The sequence below is a fragment of the Eupeodes corollae genome, chromosome 2 (genome assembly GCF_945859685.1).
Source record: "Eupeodes corollae chromosome 2, idEupCoro1.1, whole genome shotgun sequence".
NCBI classification, from domain to species: domain Eukaryota; kingdom Metazoa; phylum Arthropoda; class Insecta; order Diptera; family Syrphidae; genus Eupeodes; species Eupeodes corollae.
Genome location: NC_079148.1, coordinates 110,334,966 through 110,359,599, shown reverse-complemented (window position 1 = coordinate 110,359,599; position 24,634 = coordinate 110,334,966). Strand labels below are relative to the sequence as shown.

At 35.1% G+C, this 24,634-nt stretch overlaps 3 protein-coding genes across 5 annotated transcripts; 2 read left to right on the top strand and 1 right to left on the bottom strand.

The window, feature by feature from the left end:
• Positions 1 to 212: 212 nt before the first annotated feature.
• Positions 213 to 8,604, bottom strand: LOC129948530 (N-alpha-acetyltransferase 60). Of its 3 annotated transcripts, none has more exons than XM_056059568.1 (6): positions 8,168 to 8,604; positions 4,048 to 4,171; positions 3,800 to 3,964; positions 3,443 to 3,678; positions 658 to 768; positions 213 to 504 (listed from the first exon to the last, which is right to left on the bottom strand). In XM_056059568.1, the coding sequence occupies exons 1-6, from the start codon at positions 8,182 to 8,184 to the stop codon at positions 375 to 377; spliced, it is 783 nt and encodes a 260-aa protein (XP_055915543.1). In that variant the 5' UTR covers positions 8,185 to 8,604; the 3' UTR covers positions 213 to 374. The 3 variants fall into 3 exon arrangements, with proteins under 3 accessions (XP_055915543.1, XP_055915544.1, XP_055915545.1); XM_056059569.1 differs by having other exon boundaries at positions 3,443 to 3,663; positions 8,168 to 8,603; XM_056059570.1 differs by lacking the exon at positions 8,168 to 8,604 and adding an exon at positions 7,394 to 8,087.
• Positions 8,605 to 11,274: 2,670 nt separating this feature from the next.
• LOC129945179 (isoleucine--tRNA ligase, cytoplasmic-like) lies at positions 11,275 to 14,430 on the top strand. The gene has a single exon (XM_056054837.1). It carries the CDS (start codon positions 11,275 to 11,277, stop codon positions 14,428 to 14,430), a length of 3,156 nt encoding a protein of 1,051 aa, XP_055910812.1.
• A 6,826-nt stretch (positions 14,431 to 21,256) lies between these two features.
• LOC129945178 (isoleucine--tRNA ligase, cytoplasmic-like) lies at positions 21,257 to 24,418 on the top strand. Its single transcript, XM_056054836.1, has one exon. The coding sequence runs from the start codon at positions 21,257 to 21,259 to the stop codon at positions 24,416 to 24,418; it is 3,162 nt and encodes a 1,053-aa protein (XP_055910811.1).
• Positions 24,419 to 24,634: the final 216 nt, after the last annotated feature.

Below are 24,634 nucleotides of genomic sequence, written 5' to 3'. Positions count from 1 at the left end.
TAAATTAAATGAAACAGGTTATTAATCTATTGATATTTACATTGATCAGACACGCTTAAAAAAAAAATGGGAATACTTTTATATAAGTAAATGAAAAATATGACAAAATAAAAATGAAAAGTAACAAAACAAATCTCCAGGATCGATGTAGAGTAGTGGTAGAAGTATCGAACTTTCTATTATAGTGTTAGTTGTTGAACTTTTTCTTATTATTTTGTTTTTTTTTTCGTTTTAATTTGGCCTTTTTTTAATTGAAATGAAGTCTCACATTTTTGTTGGTGTATAACTTAACACGAAAGAATCATTCTGTAAAATGTTTTGAATCTTATCCAGGATGAATACGGTTTGTGGTTCGGGATGATTTTAAAGATTTTTTAATGGGCAATATTGAAACGATTTGTTTTATGGCAAACCCATCTGAAGGCCTGACGTAGTCGTGTCATCATCCAAAGGCAAATACCTCCAGATTCACGTAGTTTTGAACCTAAGTTTTTGATGTGATCTGTGTATAAGTAAAAATTAAGGAAAATAACTATTGCAAACAAAGAATATTGGAAAGTAATTAGAAAACATCAGTGTCATAGTATAATTGTTGTAAGTTAACAATTAGAATTTATACAGTAAAGGTGAGGTTAGATTGTGTTTGAAAAAGGATATAATAAGGACCAAGGCGGATGACCTCCATTGATATAAGTCACGTATGTGAATCCGTCTTTTCCCTTGCCACGGATATTGTAGTAGTATGGAAGGAAGGCATGCAGATGAAATCTGAAAGAATAAATAAAGCATTTTGATGAATATACATATGTATTAGGATAGGAAAATGGGTTATATACAATAAAATCAGAGCTAGGTTATGGATGCACAAATAGAAACACCAAGTTGAATTTATCATAGAGGATTGTATACTCAAAAGAGATATAATTCCAGCCTTAACTTCCATGTTTTGGAAAATGTGTGTAGTAATTCTATAAGATTTTAAAATTTCATTTTCACCAGATTGAGGTAAACTCGAAGGCGATATACCTCTTTGAACCCTAAGGCCCACGAAGGAGTAATTGACAGGGAATTAGTAAAACTTAGGCTTGTAAGAGAATACAACCTCATATATTTTATGACTTCAAAATAAAGATTGTATTCTTTGAATTCACCTATTAGGGCTTAAGATTTTGCAATCACCAATCGGTTGAAGTCTTTACATTCACTTCAAGTCTCTACATTAAATTTAAGTCATTTTACTCACTTGTTGTCTTTGCATTTGTATTTGCAACAAATAATTTGACTACTCATTTGTATAGTAAAGTGGTTAGTAAAATTAGGCAGAAGCACTTTCGCTGGTACAATTTTGATTCCGAGGCACGTTTTACCTTTTTTTAACGGTATCATTAAAGAGATTGACTAAAATACATTGTTTTTATTTTCATTTTAGGAAGAAAGTTAAGATTTTCAAGAAATTGTTTTCCAAATGATTGCAATATCATTCTGGACAAAAAGCAGGACATTTACAGAGGAAATGAATTACGGTGTCTGTTGTTCCCTATAGCAACGGCTGTGGGAATCATTAGGTACATCCATGTATACATGTTTGCTCCATGTTCTTCAATAATCTAGTGTCATATACGTCTAGCAATGATCCAGGTATGACGGCTACATCATACCTGCGTATATTCAGTTGTAGCGAACTGATCAAGAACGATTATATAAATTGTATGTACTCCAAATTTGTATTAAAATTCTTTTCTATAAAAAGTTTAAAATTTTTTTTCTAACATATAGATTTTAGTAAATTAATACAAATAAAAAGAATTTTTACTAAAACATATAAAATTAAATTCAAAATGTTTTGAAAAAACAACATAAGCAGGCGAACTAATTAAGAACAATTACTTTGTAGTCCAAATTTGAAGTCTTAGCTAAATATTTTGTTGGGAAACCCTTATTTTTGTTAGCCTCTGCATTGAAGCTATTAGGTCCTGACATTTTTGTTATGGTTATGTTTTCCTAAGCTGCTTTAGCAATCTCATACAATTCATTTATGTTTTTTATTTTATGTTTATTTATTTCTCGTTTCAATTAGTTCCAGAGGTTTTCGATAGGGTTTAGGTATGGTCTACAGGCCAATCGATGACATCAACAGAATTATTGGAAAACCATGCTTTACTTGCTCGCGCAGTATGCATTGTCTGCATACATTTCCACGTCACGGGCAACTCTTCATCTGCATAGGGCAGCATAACGTCTTTAAGGATGTTTATGTAGCTTTGGGCATTCATTATACCTTCTATGCGATATAACGGACCGGTTCCCTTATATGACATACAACCCCATAGCATGATACTTCCACCTCAATGTTTAAGAGTGACAGTTGTGAACTTATGCTTCGTTTTTTGGTCGTCGAACGTATTGTTTTCCATCGGAACTGATTCTATTGATCTTCGTTTCGTCACTCCACAATATTTTTTTTTTTCACTGTGAGAGGGTTTAGTTCTCATGTTCTCTGGCAAAAGCTAACCTAGTGTTTCGGGTTTTTAATGAGAGTAGTGATTTTTTCTGGCCGATCTTCTATATAGCTGGCTCTCACACAATCGTTCTCTAATAGAGAGTGGTGAAAGTTAATTTGGGTCTTAACCGAAAACTTCCTTTCTTATTGCTGTAGGACTCAAAAATAGATTTTTTTCGCAGCACGAACAAATAACCAATCCTGGGCTTTAGTGCTTTTACGAGGTCTTCTCCCTCTTTCCACGAGTTATGGCACATATTTTATGGCATTGAAAACCATCGTTTTGGAGCAATTAAGCTTATTTAAAATTTCCTTATATGACAAGTTTTCTTTATTCCTAAGATTTATTATTGCTTTTCTCAAATTTTGTGTACAGCTTTTTTTCCCATCTCTTTCAAAGGTCTTAAAACAAAGTTTGGACTTGTAATTCAGTTAATTTTCAAGCAAAATATAATAATAATAAAACAAGAATATATCGTCCTTAATTATATCGCAAATTGAAATAGTATAAAATTTATAAGAATAACCAATTTAAACCTAATTACTGGTACAGTAATTTTGTTAGATGATGTTTACGTTAGAATAGATGTTGGTTGTCATCTCTAATGATCAGCCAAACGGTGTTACCAAAAGTTGGTAAAATTGTTCTTAATTAGTTCGCAACAATTGTATGTACATAAGCATAATGCAGTCAGTACTTTATTTAAATTTGGACTTTTTGAACAAAATCGGGGCACATAATTTGTCCTACATAGCCCTTAAAGGAATGTTAAATTTTAGCTCAAGTGTGTAATGTTTTAAACAAAATTAGATGAAAGGAAAAGAATTCATATTGGTCTGCATGTCTTCATGTTTTTCTGACAATTTGTCGTTTTTAGTTGTTGCTTTAGTATAAGTGCCATAAGTGCCAATTATTAATAAAATACCTTAGATAAAAATTACCTTCGTTTTTCATAAAATAGAATGGCAGGTTGATTTGTTGTAAGAACATGCAAAAATATCGCCTTAACTTGGTGTCGTTCGTCTGTTGTTAAGTGATGCAATAACGAATCCAATAACAAAGAACCGATTCCATTGCGTCGATGTTTTCTATGGACACCCAATGACAATATATATCCAACTTCAGCATTGCGTCCCATTGAATCTGGTAAGATATCTTTATCCTGAAATGAAATTAACTTTAAAAAATTATATTGGAGAGTTTTTTTTTCTTTTTAAAAAAACACAGAAGAGATTCAAAAAATCCGAAAGACTTACACTACCTATTTTATTAACCCATTGAAACATTTTTATACTTACTTCTTTATTAAGTTTAACATAGGGTTTTATTTCAGCTACAATTAAACCTATTATTGCTAGATTATAAACAGCAGCCAAAGCAAAAAATCGAGAACTAGATGTGATATCAATGTACCATGATAATGGATAATCGATTGGAAACCAATCTTGGCACAAAGTTCTTACCTTAAAATATGGAAACAAATTTAAAAATTATATACATATGTAGAAAAGAAAAGATGGTTTGAATAGATTTGTATCTATCTTACTTCTCCTAGATCATCAGGACAGAGAAATCTCAGTTGAACATCAGTTACCGAGCATAATGGTATATGCTCACTGCCTGGACGAATATTTTCATTTTGCATTTTAGCGTGTTTTTGTTTATTATACCTGAAAATAAGGAATTTAAATGTGGCAGTTTGAACGATTAAAATATTTGTTGTTAGATTATTATGTTGTATAGTTATGATAGTAATTAGAAACGAATTAACACCTATTATTGCACAAAATACTTTTAAATTAAAGTCTTTTCTTTAAATTTTTCTATTTTTATTTTTACCAAGGCAAAGCTACTGTTTATAAGGTTTTTGGGTTAAACTTGGACGGCCACGTATGCTGTAATTGGTGGGCGTTGCACAGAATAACGGGATGAACCATGTACGCCGTACAAGGCAGTTCTATTTTTATATGTTCATAAGATATTGCACAGTTCCAGAAACGGAAAGTCAACATGGGTATTGGCAAACTGGAATCTATTTAAGGGTGAATGAATAGGTTAACAAGATACTGATGTACTGTGACCTAGAGATATGTTGTGCCCTCCTATAAAACAATTTGGCATATGAAATAATTTTTACAGATATGTTGAAGTGTCTTATAGTTTTTGGAAAGTTTTATTTTCGAAAAGAATTTGCTAACTGATTCGGCGCTTCTCCAAGGAACAGAATGACTCATTTTTTAAGCTCTTGAGTACAATGGGTCATATGCAAAAAGATAAGTTCAAGCTCTTTACTCACTTTTCTGAGAACTTTCTTAAAGTGGTATGCAAAAAAAAAATACAGAAACCGAGATCGATTGAGGATGGGTTTTCCTTTACTCAGTTGATAAACAACTATCAAAATGACCAAATTCCTGAATAATTTTGTTACAAATCGTGTTTATAAAAATAGAAGGTGTCCAATTGATTTTCGAAAATTGTGTAGATTTAGTAAAACAGGTGTGCAAATATTGACAGATGAGTTTTTGGGCCCAACCATTGGAAACACGCGGTGGTGCTTTGACTCATCAAGAAAAAATGAGGATTTTTCTGCGTTATGCAGGAGATCTTGGATTTTAAAGCGGTGTTGGTGAAGACATTGGTATCAATCAATCAACCCTATCTAAGGTAGTACAGTTGCAGCAAACATTGCAAGCCGTGCAAATGATTGGATCATATGCCCACACACTTCTGAAGAAATAGAAGAAGCGCAAAATGCTCTGGATTGTACACAAGTGCGTATAGGGAAACCACTCTATCATTACGAGGAGTAGATCAACCTTAAAGGATATAACTCAATAAATGTACAGGCTACGTGCAACGCGGTAGAAAAATGTACTAGCATTAAAGTTTGCTTTCCAGGGTTGACACTTGTGGTACACCATGAGTGCAACTTCTTTCTTTACTCCATGAACTTCCAACCTTAACTCTAAATGTTCTTCCTATGAGATTGCTTTCAATCCATTTCTATAGAGTTCCCCTAGTGCCAATTCTGTAAAGGACATCCAAAAGTTTATTGTGACTCAACGTGTCAAATGCCTTGCTGAAGTCCACGAACATAACCAATACGTGATGGTTTTTATTGAGACTCATGTTAATAGTATTACAGAATTCGCCAAGAAGTCTTCCCGTATTTTTACCTTTGTGAAAAACATATTGATTGGATTGCAGCAAGCATTGTTTTTCAATAAACTTGTTTAGTCGTATTGAGACAACTTCTTCAAGACATTTTTCAACATCTGGGAAGATCGAAATTGGCCTATAGTTGAGAACTTTTTTCCCTCCTTTATAGATGGGGCGAATAACTGAAGTCTTCAAAATTTTCCGTACACACCCTTGTGTCAAACTTCTGTTCACAATTTGTTGAATCAATGGTGTTAGCAGATTTGCATTGAGTTTAATGTCGCATCCCCTTATTCCGTCAGCACCTGGGCTTTTATTAGGATTCAGATTTCGAAGTATATTATAAATTTCGGTTTCATCACCTTTTTCTACATATATTGATTCAGGACGTTGTTGACAAGGCTGTCTTGATGTTTGAACATTGCATACGTGTACAATGTTCGTTGCTTGTGTTGAGAAACACTCAGCAAGTTCTTCAATAATGTCAGAAACTTTAGACGTTTTACAAAGATTGTGTTGTATAATTTTATCCACAGGCGCTTTTTTCCTACCCAATATTTTATTATTATTATCCTCCAATTTTTTTTCGGATCACGTTTCGCGTTCAGTATTTCATTTTTGTAGAAGTTAGATTTTTTCATTTGTATTTGTTTGTTAACATAGTTTCTAATTTTTTTGTATTCAGATTTGTAACTTTCATTTCGTAGATTATTCTTCCATCTTCTATACATTGTTATTCTCCTTTTACACAGCTCAATTAGTTTCGGGGTTATCCAACTCTTGATTTGACGTTTTTTTTGTTGTTATAATTTTAATTTGACTCGACTGACCGCACAGAAACTACTGTTTTAACTAGTGCAAGTGCATATAAAGAGCTTGGAGATCGTTCTCATATCACTGAGTCAGATCTGTAGAGAGTGAACTCGTTTTTTGCAGATGAAACTAAGTCCGTATCCGAGTCTGCTAAATCGATCTCACATGCGAGTTCAAGCTCATCAGATCTGGCTCTAAGAACTTTCTCATTTTTTTTGCATATGATGCAATGACTTAAGGTTGCACCTTAAAATCTTATATTGACAAAAGAAAACAAATTAATGCCGGAACATAATTAACTGGAAAATACTAATTTTTTAACTGCCATGGCATTGAAATAAAATATTGTTTTTTTGGAGTAATGACACAATATTCCAGTATCAAAAAAAAGGTCGAGTGCTCAATTAGAAAATGTCGATATGCAGGACTTCGATTTTTTAAATATTTAATTCTCTTGAATGGGGTGTTTTTCATTTAAACAGAAAAAACCTACAAACTACAAAAATAAAGTGATTACTTTGCCACAGTGCGAAAAATAAACATTTTCCAAGCTATGAATTTGACTAAAGAAGATTATTAAAATGACTATGATCTTCTCGATATTTGAACTCAAAGTAGCGTTAAATCTAATTTTGTATTTTACTTATAAATAATTGTAAAGTTTTTGGAACCTATCCATTGTATACTATAAACATTCAGAAGCCAGAGTCAATTTTCCTACCAAGCTGTTCAACATTGATTTTTACCAACGAAATAAGTTTCTGCGAGTTTCATTGACATAATTTACATATAACCTGTTGTTTTAAATTTCGAGAATTAAACTTCAACTATAACCCCATTTAAAGAATATTTCGAATCTTCTTCTGAAGGCGTCATTTTTATCTCTTATTACTGTTTATTACTGCGAACGCATTGATTACCTTAATTTTATGTTGGAAATGCTGACTAATCGTACAATTCCATTGCAAACGTCTGATACAACTCAAGCAATCACTCGCAATGTTTACGAATGCAGTTTATTTAGGTTATTGTACAGTAAATAATAAATTGATTTAAATATTCCCGTCCCGGCATCAGCAGCATGAGATGTGCTGTTTGCCTGCAAACTTCTCTCTTCTTCACTTAAAGCTCATTAAATACCTATGATGATTGTTAAAACAACAACAACACGAAACTAACAACCATGCAAATGATAAACACAACTGAAAGGTCTTTGGCACTTATATTTTCATTTTCCCGCATGCGACAGTGACAGCGACAACGATAGCCACAACGGCAGGCATATGCCTTAATGATCAATCGATTATTTAACCTTCCAAGACGGAGCACACCGTGTAGGTGAAATTACAAACTAATTAGTTGTTAGATGTATTTCATGGCCCCGGCCCAGCGTAGATGCTTAGATTAAAAAGACTAAATCACTTCACCTAATTTAGTGTGTGCCTTTTTATCTTATCTCTTTTTTCTTGACTCAGGAACACTTTCCATTCTATCACTTCAAAGTTTTTCATTTCTTTTGTTTTATTTTTACATATGTAGGTATATTTTTAGGTCACACACTCTTTCTCCTACCACCTCCCACTAAAACCCCTTAAATTGGCCTAACCCACCCACGAGCAACGACGACGACGACTACGGACGGAGAGATAACATAGAAGCGTTTATTTTTATCTTAACTTTCGACCAAAACTTACCACGTAAATTGCGCCATGAAGGATTGGATTATCAAATCAAATGAATATGAATATGAAAATAAACGACAAACCAAAAATTGTTAATGAAATCAATTTTGCTACGAGTTTCCAAGAGGCAAGAGAAAAACTGTGTCTGTGATAATAAATATATCAACTGATGGATTTGGTTTTGGATTTCTCTCCTCTTCCTTGTGGTTTGGTTTTCCTATCACATTGGTTTAATTTTATTGTTCTTTTGTTTTTTTTTAATGGCTTGTTGAATTAATTGAATGCATTTTATTTATAATAAATCAGGACAAGTGTGTTCACATATATGATTGTACGAAATAAATTGAATTTAATTGGAATTGGAATATTTTTGCACTTTATTTTGTTGGGGGTAGCAAATAATCGAGTCCGAGTGGACGACCGAAGACGATACAAAAAAAAAGTACAATGTGTCAAATGAGAAATGACAGATTCTTCTTTTATTCAAGGTAAAAGTTTGAGGGCAGTAGGGTGTTGGGTGATAAGAATACATTCCACAGTTAATCTCAAACAGAAGTTCTTTTAAGCTACGTTGTCACTAGGTATTAGACTTAGTAAAGACTTTCAGCTTAATTTTTGTTAAATCTTAAGGACTTTTCACTTGAGTTAAAGTCCATTGACTAAGATGGCTGGGTCACGTAGAGCGCATTGAAACCAATGCTCTAGCCTGGAAAGTCTTTAAATTCATACCCACAGGACAGTGCAGTAGGAGAAGACCGCGAATCAGGTGGCACGCACAAGTGGAAAGTGACCTCACCCAACTTGGAAAGCGAAACTGCAAACATCTAGCTAGGGACCGAGCTAGATGGAGAAGTTTGTTGGATGAGGCCCTAGTTCACACAGGACTGTAGTGCCACCTTAAGTAAGTAAGTAAGTATTCACTTGAGAGTGTCCAAAGACCGAGGAATAAATGCTTATGCATAAGATATTATCAATTTATAAACCCATATTATTTGCAAATTGTAAACAAAAAGTTTAAGTAAATCTTAAGGTAATGAAATTAGCTTTTAAGTTGCCAAAATAAGGAATATTTAAGAAAACAAATTGTTCGTCTTAAATTACAATCTGATTGTAACGAACTGTCAAACTTAATTCACGTTCCACATACAATCCCACACTTCAACGAAAAAAATGTCTTTGTAGTCTTTAGCATCTTGTACATGAGCTTTATTTCTATTCGTAGACATCAATAAATTGTCAATTTTATTTCCATATTATCCTCATCCATGACCTTTCACACAAAAAACAAAACAAGAGTGGTATAAATTTGAGGTTAAGTTGCTCGCGAATAAAATTATATTATCCACACTCGCAACGAATAAAATAATCGCTCGTACTTAACCTAAAAAAATCATTCTTGTTTTGGTTTCGGTGGTGAATGGTGTTCGGCTGTGGCTCCTTGACAAAAATATGGAAACTCAATAATGATAAACACAAAAAAAAAGCAAGTCAAACTACATTCGCGAAGAATTAAAAACTCTCATGTGAAAGAAATGTCAAAATCGACGAATATTCGTTATTCGTTGGTCGTGCACATGGGAATAGAGCTTTAGAGAACGAAATGCAAATTTTATTATCCTAACATAAGTGTCAATTGGTTTCTAATAATTTAAATCTGTTTTTGTTTGCAATTGACTTTTTGAAATAATTAAAATCACATTTATTCGTCTATTCGTTCATTCTTTGTTCATGTGCAAGGCCCTTTAGTAATGCATCTATAACTACGAATTAAAACAAGCCATGTGAAAGACATGCCATGATGAACAAGTATTCGTTAGTTCGTTTTTGACTCTGATGTAAATAATCTTTTATTAAAGAAAAGAACACGAGTATTAGAGACGGAATAACATTAACCTGGTTCATAAGAGTATTCAAGCTGAATTAAGTTTTTTGAGCATGTAAATGTCATTCTGACATTTTAAAAAAGAGATTGTAATATAAAATATGGATGGTTCTATTGAATTTGTGAATGGTTTAATTTGTTTTGAAAACTTTATAAAAATCAGTTCAATTTCATTGAAATGGGGAATGAAAATTGCAATTGATTTCTAATTGATGGCAGCTAAGCGCTATTGGGGATGAAATAGTGTATGAACTTTTCCGATCCAATTCAAAACTGTCTAATGTTTGATTTTTTCGTGAAACCTTCCAAACGCTTTAGTTAGTAGGCAAACCAATATAGCTACTGAGATTTTATGTCTTTAATAGTGTTTTTGCTGCAAATGAAATATACTGACTTACCTTTTGATAACGATCTATAGATAGGGGCTGCAAGTAACCAACTTCAAGTTGATTTCATCGATTGCTTCAGCCTTCTGTAAGTTCAAATTGGAAATGTGGAGAAACTTTTGGAGCTCTGTTTTTTAATTTTGTTTATTTCTTCAAACCTTATAACAATAGATGTCCCTAGCTTCTATAAAAAAAACCTTTTAGGGGCAAGAAACAAGAGATGGTGTTTTAAAAGTAACTTTTATTTATTCCACCAAATCTACAAGAAACTAAGCAAAGCTTAAATAAATGAAATCACTTTTAAGGGAATTTCTATGGGCATATGAATGCTAGCATTTACTATTTTGACTATAAAAATTATTCATGACAAATCTGGTTTACGTTTTTTTTTAATAGTTTTTCATTATACATTGGTTGCTCCTGTCATACTTCTGACCTACAACATATGTTTGAGGTGCGCTACGGTAACAGAAAGTCGAAACGATATTTCTAGTGAATATCCAATTTAAATGCAGTTTACTCTTAAAATACATTTAATGCAATTTTTTCGCATTAGTCTAGTTGAATAATATTGGTAGCACTTATTCTGAACAACGAATCTTTTCACTTCTGCCTATTGACCGCTTGGATAACGTTTCATGAAAAACTGCAACTTGTCAAAATAAAATATTGCACAAAAATAGAAAACAAACAAACTGGAAATGCAAACTATCGCGTTTGTTATGAAAATGAATGATAGATTGTTTATATTTATAGCCCATTCATTGAAATTTTGCCATTAGTGAATCATATTTCTTCGAGTAGTGTTTCTTGTCTTATCTTAAAAAGTTGCAAGAGTTATTTTGTGGATTATGAACTTGTACTCAAATTATTCTGCCAACAAGCTAGAAAAACAAATTTACAATCCTCTGGAGGAAGAGAAAACAATCTTCGAACTCTGGACAAAACAAAAAGCAAATGAAAAAATACGAGAGATTCGAGGAAGGGAAAACAATGGAACATTTAAGATTTTGAATGGCCCACCTTTCCCAACGGGGTCACCGCACAGTGGTCACATTGTCAATGTTCTTATGAAGGACGTATTCACTAGGTATGCCTATCAAAAGAATCTGAATGTGGTGAGTAGTTTTGGCTGGGACTGTCATGGACTGCCAGTGGAACATGAAGTCGACAAGAGGCTCGACATCAAGGAGCCTCAAGATCTGTACCGTATTGGAGTGTCGGACTATAATGAAGAGTGTCGGAAGTTTGTGCAACGACACGAATCCGATTGGAAGAACAACTTGGATCGAATCGGAATAGCGGCGGATTTGACTGCAGCCTATTCAACAATGAGTCGAGATTCAATGGAAGGCGTGTGGGGAGTGTTTAAGAAACTCTTCGATTTGGGATTGGTCTACAAGGACACAAAGATACTGCCCTATTCCACCGGCTGTTTCACTCACTTGTCCCACTTCGAAGCAGAACAGAATTCGAAGATGCGACACGAAGTTGCTGCAATAGTTGGTCTTAGAATTGTAGAGTCTGATGTGAGACTCTTAATTTGGACAGATTCTCCTTGGAAGTTGGCAGCAAACTTTGCTGTTTGTGTAAACCCAACTTCGGTGTATGTTAAGATTAAAATGGCTGCAAATGATCAAATATATATTTTATCTCGGAACCGACTACATTCGATTTTTCCAAATTCGAAGGACTTTTCGATAGTAGAAGAAATTGAAGGTAAGCGCATTGCAGACTTGAAATATCACCCCCTATTCGACTATCTGCCAGGAAGCCTTACCGTTCTCAAAGACGCAAGTATTCACGAAAAAGAAGGTACAGGCATAGTAGCGCTGTGTCCTCATTTCAATGAAAATGAATATAGGATTTGTTTTGAGAACGGCTTGTCGCCCGATGAGACACTTTGCCCATTAGACAGAAGTGGACGGTTTACTCAAAGGATTTTAGAACTGGCTGGACTAACGATTGAAGAAGCAAGTTTGTCAGTTATTCAGAGGCTTCAGAAAAGCGGACTGTTGGTGCATGTTGAGAATATTGAAAGAAGGAGGCAACACTGTTGGCGATCGGATGTTCCACTGATAGAAAAAGTAACAACAAGTTGGTTCCTAAAGGTGGAAAGCCTAAGGACGAAGCTCAAAGCAAATAACTCGGAAATTAATTGGGTTCCTAGCTCATATAAGGGACTAATGGATAATCAATTTGATAAGCTGAAAGATTGGCCAATTGGGCGCCATAGGCATTGGGGAACTCCAATTCCTATATGGTCATCGCCTTCCGGAGATGAAATTGTCTGCGTTGGTAGTGTAGAAGAGTTGTTGCAACTGACCAACATCAAAGAGATATCGGACTTGCATAAGGAGTGTCTAGACAAGTTGCTTATTCCATCTAAGGTACCTGGAAATCCACCTTTACGTAGAGTTTCTGAAGTATTCGATTGTTGGTTTGAATCTGGTTCAGTGCCAATTCTTCAGCATAACATAAAGGATCAAGTGGAGTTAATGGTTGAGGGAAAAGATCAAATCAGTGGTTGGTTTCTGACTGCATCAATACTTTCAGCAGCACTTTCTTTACCGGCTCTATCAAAAACTATTGTTGTCCACGGACTGGTTCATAGCATCGATGAAATGAAGCTTTCGAAAAGGAAACACAATCACAACGATGCAATTAAGATAGCAGAGAAATACGGAATCGATGCCCTTAGATTGTACTTGCTAAGTTCGCCATTAGTTGTAGGAGAACCTTTAGTGCTGCAGGAGAGCGATGTTGGAATATTCAATAAAAAAATATTTCAACCATTTTACAAAATGGTCTATGACCTTATGCCTCTTCTAGGAAAACAAGGCTATGTTACATATGGAATTTTCAGCGAAGCAAGTAAGTATGAGGATATTTTCGAGCAATGGATCCTTGGACACACAGAATCCTTGGTCCAATTCTATGAAAGTGAATTGAAAGCGCATCGTCTAAATTTAGTTATTCCACGTCTCATTGCACTTTTAGAAGAGTTTCATAAGTGGTTCATTCCAGCTATAAGAATCATTAACAAACCTGATCGTGGATTTATCGTTTTCAATGTCATCTACAAAACACTCCTGGTGTTGGCCCCTTTTGCTCCAGTCTTCACCGAATATATTTATCAAATAATAAAACCATGGACTGTGGAGAAAGATTGTGTACTTGATGTTCAACTCACTAAAAAGAGTGATAAATTCATTCGCCCTCACTTGGACCTTCGAATTTCTCGATGGCAAGCAGTTATAGAAATGACGTGGGAGGCGAGGAAAAAACATGTCATTCTCAACGGTTATAGAATAAGTGAGTTGATAGTCGTCCATGCATTGGAAAAATACTTAGCAGATACAGAGTACTTAGATGAAACTTTAACCAAATATGTAAATGTCCAACAATTGACAAGGACTACAGATCATGCTCAATTCGGTATACGCCTCAGGGCTAAGTTAAAAAGGGATTCTCCTCTGCACCAAACTCTCAATGCTGCTGAATTGAAAAAAGTCGATATAGCAGTTCAGAAGCTTAACGACATAGAAGTGGGAGAACTAATTCGTGTAGGATCTCATGAAGTTCTCGAACACTATATTTCCCTCGACGATGTAAGGATATCACATGTTTTTGAACATGAATTTGATGAAAAGACCATCGTAATATGCAGAGATGAGGTGTGCGTTGTAGTTAAAATGAACAAGAACTTGGCTTATTATGAGGAAGGAACACGCATCGAGTTAATGAGTAGTATTCGAAAGTTTCGTAAGAAGGCTAATGTGTTTTCAAGTGAATTTCTAAGGGTTTGTTATCTAACTGAAGATGTATGCATGAAGAGCGCATTCGAGAAGTTCTCCGAAGAACTAAGAAAAACAACTCATTCCGAAATAATGTCAATCGATGACGCTCGTGGTTACAGTGAAGAGGAAATACATCATCAAGAAACTGTCAACATTAAAGGTGTACCTGTGATTTTGTATTTGTTTAAAAAGAAAGGCGAACAATAAGTATTTAAATTAGGTTTGGTACCTGTAAATAAATATTAATTAATCTGTGTTATTACTGTACCTATTCTTTATTTAGTTTTATTCAATATGATTGCTTCAAACACTAATACCTATTTACTTTGTACTTACTACCTATCTGTATATATATATGATAATAAAGTAAGCCTTCATTGTTTTAAGTTTAAAATAAAAGTAGAAAAAAAAACAGTAGTCTTATGTATTTAGAGGGAATATCTACCCTCATAATTGTTATATAAAATCTATAGTTTTATCATGAAGCTATTTTTTCTAACGTTCGTCGTAGCCTCAAGATTTGATCTTGGATTGCTTAGCCGGTCCTAAAGTATTAAATATTGTAAAATGAGAGTTCTATTTTGAGTTGAATTATATTGATCTGTTAATTTAAAAATAGGGTATATCATGAAGACAATAGGCATGTTTTTTGGCACAGCTATCCTATCTGCAGTTGGAGCTTCCATGTAAATTTAAATCTGGTTGGGGATAAAAATTGACATTTTTGTAGTACCGATACTCTACCCGAGACAAATTTAATTTTTTTGGTTGGTAGCTCGGATATCTGAAAGAAGGCTTTGTTCGTAGAGTGCAACGCTTTTTAAATGCGTTTTTTAAAATTAATATTGGAACGCACACATCAAGGAACGAGCCGCACATAGTTGCTCTATGTTGTTTTGCAGCAGTATAGGCGGTACAATTAGAAAGAGATCGCCATATGTATGTATGTATATATTCAAACTAAAAATAAAAGTTTGTATGAATTATTCAATTTGTATTTTAGTCTTAAGGCCCAACTATAATGGGCATAAGCTAGCATATGCGCGCATAAGTAAACGTGCGAATACAAAGAATCTCAATACGAGTGAACATAATGGAGTCTAGCTCCGTTTCGTTCAATTTTTCTCAGTTTCGTTAACTTAAGCACACTTAAGCAAGAGCGATCCCAGTCGCTCGCCGCATAAGTAAAATCTGACATTTAGATACGTGAGCAAAATTGCATTATGGCTATGCAGTAATTTCGCTAACTTAAGTGAATTATCGTTGGGTTTTTGACATAAGCTTATGTTTGCTTATGCCTATTATACTTACTTACTTACTTAACCCTAGAAAGATAATCATATTTTTTAGTGCGTGAAAGATAATCATACGTCTTAGAGACGTATGGCACTTATTAAGCGCGTTTAAAGATGACAATTGATTTTTCATCATTATTTTGTATTTTAATTCATTTTATTTGGGTTATTTTAAGTAAAATGAATCAATAATTAAGTACAAAAGAAGTAAAATTTGAGCAAAATTTATAAAAAATCTGAACCACCTTTGAAAACAGAGCGAACAAAATTCTTTATTTTTTAAAGAAACCTTTGAGTTGACTTTGAGTCTTAATATTTGGTAAATTAGTTCATTGAGGGGTAAGCTAACTATAAAAAATAGTTTTAGTAATTTTTGAGAAAAAAAGTTTTTTCCCCATATACTTTTGTTCAGTGCACAAAAGTTTCATAAAAGATAAACATACGTCTCCCAGACGTATAACATAGTCATTACTGGTCCTAATGCATCTTCAGCGTGAATTTTAAGATACACCATGCAAGCTCTGACCTAGTCCTGAGAAAATATATAAAACTAATATAATACGGCTTATAATTGAAAAGATATAACAATTTTTCCCCGCGCCATACGTCTCGCAGACGTAGATTATCTTTCTAGGGTTAAGGTGGCAATACAGTCCGGGGCGGACCTGGGCCTCAACCAACAAGCGTCTCCAGCCAGCTCGGTCCCTAGCTAGCTGTCTCCAGTTTCGCACGCCAAGTTGGTTGAGGTCCTCTCCCACCTGGGTGCGCCACCTGAGTCGCGGTCTTCCTTTACTGCGCCGTCCCTCGGGATTGGATTCGAAGACCTTCCGGGCTGGAGCGTTGATGTCCATCCGCTCTACATGACCTAGCCATCTAAGCCGTTGGACTTTGATTCTGCTAACTAGGTCAGTGTCGCTGTACAGCCCGTACAGCTCGTCGTTATATCTTCTCCTCCATTCTCCATCTATGCGTACGGGACCAAAAATCGCCCGAAGAATTTTTCTTTCGAAGCATCCTAAGACGCTCTCTTCTTTCTTTGACAGGGTCCAGGCCACAGCGCCATAAATGAGAACCGGGATGATGAGTGTCTTATAGATGGTGATTTTACATGCTCGAGAGAGGACTTTACTTCTCAATTGCCTTCTAAGTCCAAAGAAGCAGCGATTTGCAAGAGTTATTCTTCGTTTGATTTCAGCGCTGATGTCGTTGTCTGCATTAATAGCGGTGCCTAGGTAGACAAAGTCCTTAACTACCTCAAAGTTATAGCTGTCCATGGTGACGTTTTGTCCAAGACGTCGTCGTTCAGTGTCCTTTTTTGATGCCAGCATATACTTGGTCTTGCCCACATTGACCACTAAACCCATCTTCTTCGCTTCCGTCGCAATGCTCAAAAACGCTCCACTGACATCTCGCTTTGATCTTCCAATTATGTCAATATCATCTGCGTATCCGAGTAATTGGATGGATCTTTGGAAGATTGTGCCTCTAGTGTTGACGGTTGAGTTTTGCACAATTCTTTCCAGAACGATGTTGAAGAAGTCGCATGACAGTGCATCGCCTTGTCTAAAACCTTTTTTGACATCAAATGCATCGGTAAGATCTTTTCCGACCTTGATAGAGCAGCGTGCATTCTCCATCGTCATTCTGCACAAACGGATAAGTTTGACAGGGATGCCAAAACTAGACATTGCTCGGTAGAGCTCTTCCCTATAGATGCTGTCATACGCGGCTTTAAAATCGATAAAGAGATGGTGGGCATCGATTTGAAGCTCCTGGGTTTTTTCCAAGATCTGCCGTAGTGTGAATATTTGGTCGATAGTGGACTTTCCTGGTCTGAAGCCACACTGATAAGGACCAATCAGGTTGTTGACGAATGGCTTCAGACGTTCACATAATACGGCAGAGAGGATCTTATACGCAATGTTAAGGAGACTGATGCCTCTGTAGTTGGCGCAGTTTAGAGGGTCTCCTTTTTTATGTATCGGGCACACTATGCTAAGATTCCACTCATCGGGCATGCTTTCTTCTGACCATCGCCTGCTGCTTTGAATAGTTCGGCGGTGATGCCGTCAGCTCCAGCAGCTTTGTTTGACTTAAGTTTAGATATAGCTATCTTCACTTCGTCAAGGTCTGGTAGGCGGAATTGTTGATCTGCGTCGCCGAGGTTGAGTGGTTCTATCTCCCTTACAGCGGAATTCAGTTCGTCATCGCCGTTATATAATTTGGAGAAGTGATCTTTCCATATTCTCAGCATCGACTGTGGTTCTACTACGATAATCCCTTGATCGTCTTTACAGGCTTCGGTTCGTGGCTGGTACCCTTGGGAGGTTTTTTTTACCTTTTGGTAAAATTTACGAACCTCATTCCTGTTGTGACATCCCTCTATCTCCTCGATCACGCGCTTCTCATGCTCTCTTTTTTTCCGTCTAAGAAGCCGGTGTTCCTCTCTCCTCTTCTGCTCGTAGAGCTCGCGAGCAGCTCTCGTCCTTTTGTGCAGCGCAGTTTTGTATGCCTCTTGTTTCGCTGCGTGAGCTTGCCGGCATTCGTCGTCAAACCAGGGGTTTCGCTGTGGTGGCCGTGTGAAACCTAGCACTTCAGAGGCGGCATCTCTGATGGCTGCAAGGCAATGTTGCCACTGGTTTTCAATGCTTAATGCAGGAAGCCTATTATAGTTGGGCCTTTAATCTTGAAGCCGTTCAATAAAGTCACTTTCGCTTTTCTTTAATTAAGTTGTCGACTCTTATTTAATACGATCAAGATGTTTAATATTTTTCTTCTGTGTTGTCAACGGCCACCTTGCAAAAAGCGGGAAATTTACAAAGTACATTTTTTTCTTTGTAGCGCCATTTAAATTTGAAAAAAAAAAACTACAAAAATTGTTTTTGAGACTTTTAATTTTGGGGTGTTACAACTGTCACAAATTAGTTTGAAAATTTTCACTTTTTGCTCGTTGTAGTCATACCTTTATGCAGCATATATGTACATTCTTCTAATGCTTGTCAAGCATGTGAGAGAGCATCAAGAAAAAAACCTGGCAAAGAAAAGACGGAGGCCTTGTTGGACTTCTTTTTGTGTTAATATCTGACAGCTAAACAAGTCTACCTACTTAAAAATGAAATAAAACAGCTGCGGGTGTGCAACTACGGATAAATTTTTTTGATTTGTATGTGCTTATATTTCTTAACTTCTTAGGTTTTTTGAAAAAAACCCAAATGTGTAATAAATGAGGTGTGTATTAAGTTTATATTGTAAGCAAACACTTTTTGGATTAATAATAAATGATGAATAAAAGTTTTATGACGGTTTTTCCATAAAAGCCACATCATTTCATCTTTTCCGATGAAAACCAAAATTGGATGGACATGATGACTGAAGCTGCTATTTTCATTATTTAAGAAACGAAGAAATATATCTTGAAAAACGGTTCAGCAAACCGAAGAGATTATTGAAGCCATAAAATGGGTCTGTGCCCAAATTTTGCTCAATTATCTGAAAGCACTCTTTGAATCCATACACCACAGGTTACTTGAAGTAATTCAGAAATCAGTAGGCAGCACACATTACTAAAAATTATTTAAATCCATTCAATCAAACCAGTATTTACCTAAACCATAAGATCTGTTGTTATTTTCTTTACTTTAAAGGGTCTTACAGGTAAATTTAGATCTTGACGTTAGACGTTTGGTTTGTTCCAAAAAAACCTAAGGGTTTAAGAAATATCGTCAAATAAAAACGAAAAAAGCTTGCACCTATCCATTTGACACGAAGTGTATACCCACATCTGGTATTTTATTAAAGGTTATTATTTCGAATAGTATAGGGTTACCTAATGAAAAGTGGATCCAATCCAGGATTGTCTAAATTTAAGATCTTTAGTTGCTTTTAAATTCAATTTTATTTACTTCAATGTGTTTTAGAAAACATTTTCATGTAAGTATACTTATTTTCAACGAATAAGATTTTATGATAATTTGTATGTAGACACATATTTATGTAATAAAATACATACCTATATGTCAATCTAAAGCTTGGAGTCTAGCTTGAAAGGTTTGTAGGTTTTCGTGTTTTGTTAAAAAAAGTTTTCAGTTGAATTATTCTCAAAAATTTAAACATTACCAATTATATTTTTCATATTATGGATTACAATAACTTCTTATGGGAAGTTAATAACATTTGAATTTTCTCATGAAATTTTCGGAGTTGATGACCCTGTATAAGTTCTTCTTTTTATATTATTTATCCCTTACTTAGCAAAAATATTCGCACTATTATTAGCATTGTTTAAAAATAATTGTCTCATTTGAAAATGATTCGAAAAAAGTCGTTAAAACCTTAATTTTTCAAATTGGCAACCATAAAAAGTGTATATTCTGGCACGACTGGGCAGCACGAATTTGTCCATGTATTCAAAGAGTATGCTTAAAAATATTTTAAGATTTAAAAATGTACCTGCAAAAAAGTTTGTTTTCCAAAATTTAAATGTCAAATTTGGTTTCTAAAAAAAAAAACTTAATTTTTCAAAATTTTTATTTGAAAATCAAAGTTTTTTTTAAAATTCAATTTCTTAAATATACACATTTTTTAATTTGAGTTTAAAAATATGTCTATTATGCAGTTAATTAAAACTTATTTATCTACGTTTCACATTTTAATTTTGTAAATATCGAAATTTGAAAATGAAATATTATTATTGAAATTGGTTGATTAGTTCTTGGGAGGACTTAAAATATTAATAAAGGTTCTAACGGAAGTAAATCGGTTGATTGCTCATCAGTTAAACATTTAAGATTCCTCCTGTTTCAATTTTTATTGATGGATTTTATTGATAGCTAAAACCGGCCAAATAAGGTAACTATACGCCTTTTGACACCGAAACCAATTAATAAACTGATGAAAGTTAAAAACAAAAACACTCTAGTATATAGTATATAGAGTGTTTTTGGTTAAAAATTGAGCCTTATTAAGGACTAAGCATATACAATGTTGGCTAAACTTAGTAGGTTCAACTTTTGGTTAGGTCTCTACTCATAGAGGAAATATATTATCTAGAGTTCCGGCTTCAAGAGTTTGTTCTCTTACGGCCTGCAAACTTAATTGAGAGGTTTTTGTCCATAGTAGTTCATTTTCAGTGTAAACTATGCTAAAAAAAATATTTTTCTGATTTTGATTAACAATTTCACTAAAAACAGACTAGACAGACTATAATGCGAACGTGGTCTAATTTGAGTTGGTCCCAGCTATGACAGATAAACAACGTGGTGAATATTTTGAAAGCGAAAATGAAAAAAAAAAACAAAAAATGTTATGAATATTTTTTCTTTTAATATATATAATATATTTCCTCTTTGTAGTTCAACCTGTGTAATTTGTTCTCAAAAAGTGTAAGCCTTCTTTAAGAGAACAACCACAAACATATAAAAAATTAAGTGTTATGACTCCAAAAATAATAATTTTGGTAGCACTCTTTAATAACTTTCAAGGTTTCAACTATATTTCAATTTGTAAACTATTGGCCGCTTGGGGGTCATTTCATAACAAACTGTAACTTGTCAAAATATTGCACAAAAATACAAAACAAACAATTGAACTTGATTTGTTATGATTATGAATGATAAATTGTTTATATTTATAGGTGCATCAATTAAATATTACCATCATTAGTGAATCATATTTCGTGTAGTAATCATTCTTGATTTAATTTCTGGTGTTATTGTAGTAAGAGTGTAATTTAGTGGATTATGAGCTTGTATTCCAATTATTCTGCCAACAAGCTAGAAAAACAAATCTACAATCCTCTGGAGGAAGAGAAGACAATCTTCGAACTCTGGACAAAACAAAAATCAAATGAGAAAATACGAGAGATTCGTGGCAAGGAAAACAATGGAATATTTAAGATTTTGAATGGCCCGCCTTTCCCAACGGGGTCACCGCACAGTGGTCACATTGTCAATGTCCTTATGAAGGACGTATTCACTAGGTATGCCTATCAAAAGAATCTGAATGTGGTGAGTAGTTTTGGCTGGGACTGTCATGGACTGCCAGTGGAACATGAAGTCGACAAGAGGCTCGACATCAAGGAGCCTCAAGATTTGTACCGTATTGGAGTGTCCGACTATAATGAAGAGTGTCGGAAGTTTGTGCAACGGCACGTATCCGATTGGAAGAATAACTTGGATCAAATAGGTTTAGTGGCGGATTTAACTGCCGCCTATTCAACAATGAGTCGAGGGTCAATGGAAGGCGTGTGGGGAGTGTTTAAGAAACTCTTCGATTTGGGATTGGTCTACAAGGACACAAAGGTTATGCCCTATTCCACCGGCTGTTTCACTCACTTGTCCCACTTCGAAGCAGAACAGAATTGGAAGATGCGACACGAAGTTGCTGCAATAGTTGGTCTTAGAATTGTAGAGTCTGATGTGAGTCTCTTAATTTGGACAGATTCTCCTTGGAAGTTGGCAGCAAACTTTGCTGTATGTGTGAACCCAACTTCGGTGTATGTTAAGATTAAAATGGTTGTAAATGGCCAAATATACATTTTATCTCGGAACCGACTACATTCGATTTTTCCAAATTCGAAGGACTTTTCGATAGTAGAAGAAATTGAAGGTAAGCGCATTGCAGACTTGAAATATCACCCCCTATTCGACTATCTGCCAGGAAGCCTTACCGTTCTCAAAGACGAAAGTATTCGCGAAAAAGTAGGTACAGGCATAGTGGCGCTGTGTCCTCATTTCAATGAAAATGAATATAGGATTTGTTTTAAGAACGGCCAGTCACCCGACGAGGCACTGTGTCCAATAGACAGAGGTGGACGGTTTACTCAAAGGATTATAGAACTGGCTGGACTAACGATTGAAGAAGCAAGTTTGTCAGTTATTCAGAGTCTTCAGAAACGCGGACTGTTGGTGCATCTGGAGAATATTGAACGAAGGAGGCAACACTGTTGGCGATCGGATGTTCCGCTGATAGAAAAAGTAACAACAACTTGGTTCTTGAAGGTGGGAAGCGTTAAGACGAAGCTCAAAAAAAACAACTCGGAAATCAATTGGGTTCCTAGCTTATATAAGGGAATAATGGATAATCAGTTTGATAAGCTGAAAGATTGGCCAATCGGGCGCCATAGGCATTGGGGAACTCCAATTCCCATATGGTCATCGCCTTCCGGAGATGAAATTGTCTGCGTTGGTAGTGTAGAAGAGTTGATGCAACTGACCAACATCAAAGAAATATCGGACTTGCATAAGGAGTGTCTAGACAAGTTGCTTATTCCATCTAAGGTACCTGGAAATCCACCTTTACGTAGAGTTTCTGAAGTATTCGATTGTTGGTTTGAATCTGGTTCAGTGCCAATTCTTCAGCACAAGAGAAAAGAGCAAGTGGAGTTAATGGTTGAGGGAAAAGATCAAATCAATGGGTGGTTTCTGAGTGCATCAATACTTTCAGCAGCACTTTCTTTACCGGCTCCATCAAAAACTATTGTTGTCCACGAATTTGTTCAGGGGAACAATGGAATGAAGCTCTCCAAAAGAAAACATAATCACAACGATACAATTAAAATAGCTGAGAAATATGGAGTCGATGCCCTCAGATTGTACTTGCTAAGTTTTCCCATAGTGTCTGAAAACGGGTTTGTATTGGAGGAACATGAAGTTAGAAAGTTCAAGCACAAAATAATGGAACCGCTTTACAAAATGGTGTATGATCTTATGCCTCTTCTAGGAAAACAGGGCTGGATTTCGTATGGAATTGCCCGTGAAACAGGTGATTACGAGAACATTTTCGAGCAATGGATCCTTGGGCGCACAGAATCTTTGACACAATTCTATGAAAGTGAATTAAAATCGCATCGTCTCCATTTAGTTATTCCACGTCTCATTACCCACTTAGAAGAATTTAAAAAGTGGTTCATTCCAACTATGAGTATAGTCGACAAACTTGACCGTGTGTATATTTATGTCAATGTCATCTTCAAAACACTCCTCGTGTTGGCCCCCTTTGCTCCAGTCTTCACCGAATATATTTATCAAATAATTAAACCATGGACATGGAACAAGGATTTTGTGCAACTTATTCCACTCATCGAAGCAAGTGATGCACTCATCCACCCTCATGTTGAGGTGCAAATTTTGCGGTGGCAAACGATTATAGAGTTGGTGCGTGAAGCGCGGCAAAAGCACATAATTCCGAATGGTTATAGGATAACCGAGTTGATAGTCATCCATCCTTTGGAGGCGTACTTGGCTGATACGGATTATTTGAATAACACTATAAAGCAGTTTGTCAATGTCTTTCAATTGACAAGGACTACAGATCGTGCTCAGTTCGGTATAAGTCTTAAAGCTAAATTGAAAAAAGATTCTCCACTGCATCAAACTCTCAATGCTGCTGAATTGAAAAAGATCACTATTGCTATTCAGAAGCTTAACGACATAGAAGTGGGAGAGCTAATTCGTGTTGGATCTGATGAAGTTCTCGAGCACTATATTTCCCTCGACGATGTAAGGATATCACATATTTTTGAACATGAATTTGATGAAAAGACCATCGCAATTTGCAGAGACGATGCTTGCGTTGTTATAAAAATGAACAAGAATTTAAATTATTATGAGGAAGGAACACGCATCGAGTTAGTGAGCGTTGTTCAAAAGTTCCGCAAGAAAGCCAAAGTATATCCAAGTGAATTTGTAAGCTTTGGTTATCTAACTGAAGATGCATGCTTAAAAAGTGCATTCGAGATGTTCTCTGAAGAACTAAGAAAAACAACACATTCTGAAATAATGTTAATCAATGACGCTTATGGAATCAATGAAGAGGAAGTGCGTTATAAGGAAACTGTTAACCTTAAAGGTGTTCCTGTGGTTTTGTATTTGTTTAAAAAGGAAGAAAAGAAGCAATATTAAGTATTTAGATTAGTTCTTATATTTAAATAAATAATTATAATAATTATTAAATGAGATTACTACCTATGAGCTTATTTCAATTAAGCTGTTGTTATTATGTCTTGGATACTTTTGTTCAATGTGATAATTTTTTAATTTCCTTTGCATGTGCAACGTCTGACGTTATTCTGCTTAATGAAAGAGTGATTTTTTTTTAAATTTTGAAAACCATTGAAA

Coding starts and splice junctions, on each gene's coding strand:
- LOC129948530 (XM_056059568.1), bottom strand. Junction 3,679..3,799: donor ATGTTAAACTTAATAAAGAA/GTAAGTATAAAA, acceptor AATTTTTTAAAG/TTAATTTCATTTCAGGATAA. Junction 769..3,442: donor CTATTTTATGAAAAACGAAG/GTAATTTTTATC, acceptor TTATTCTTTCAG/ATTTCATCTGCATGCCTTCC.
- LOC129945179 (XM_056054837.1), top strand. CDS start 11,275: ATGAACTTGTACTCAAATTATTCTGCCAACAAGCTAGAAAAACAAATT.
- LOC129945178 (XM_056054836.1), top strand. CDS start 21,257: ATGAGCTTGTATTCCAATTATTCTGCCAACAAGCTAGAAAAACAAATC.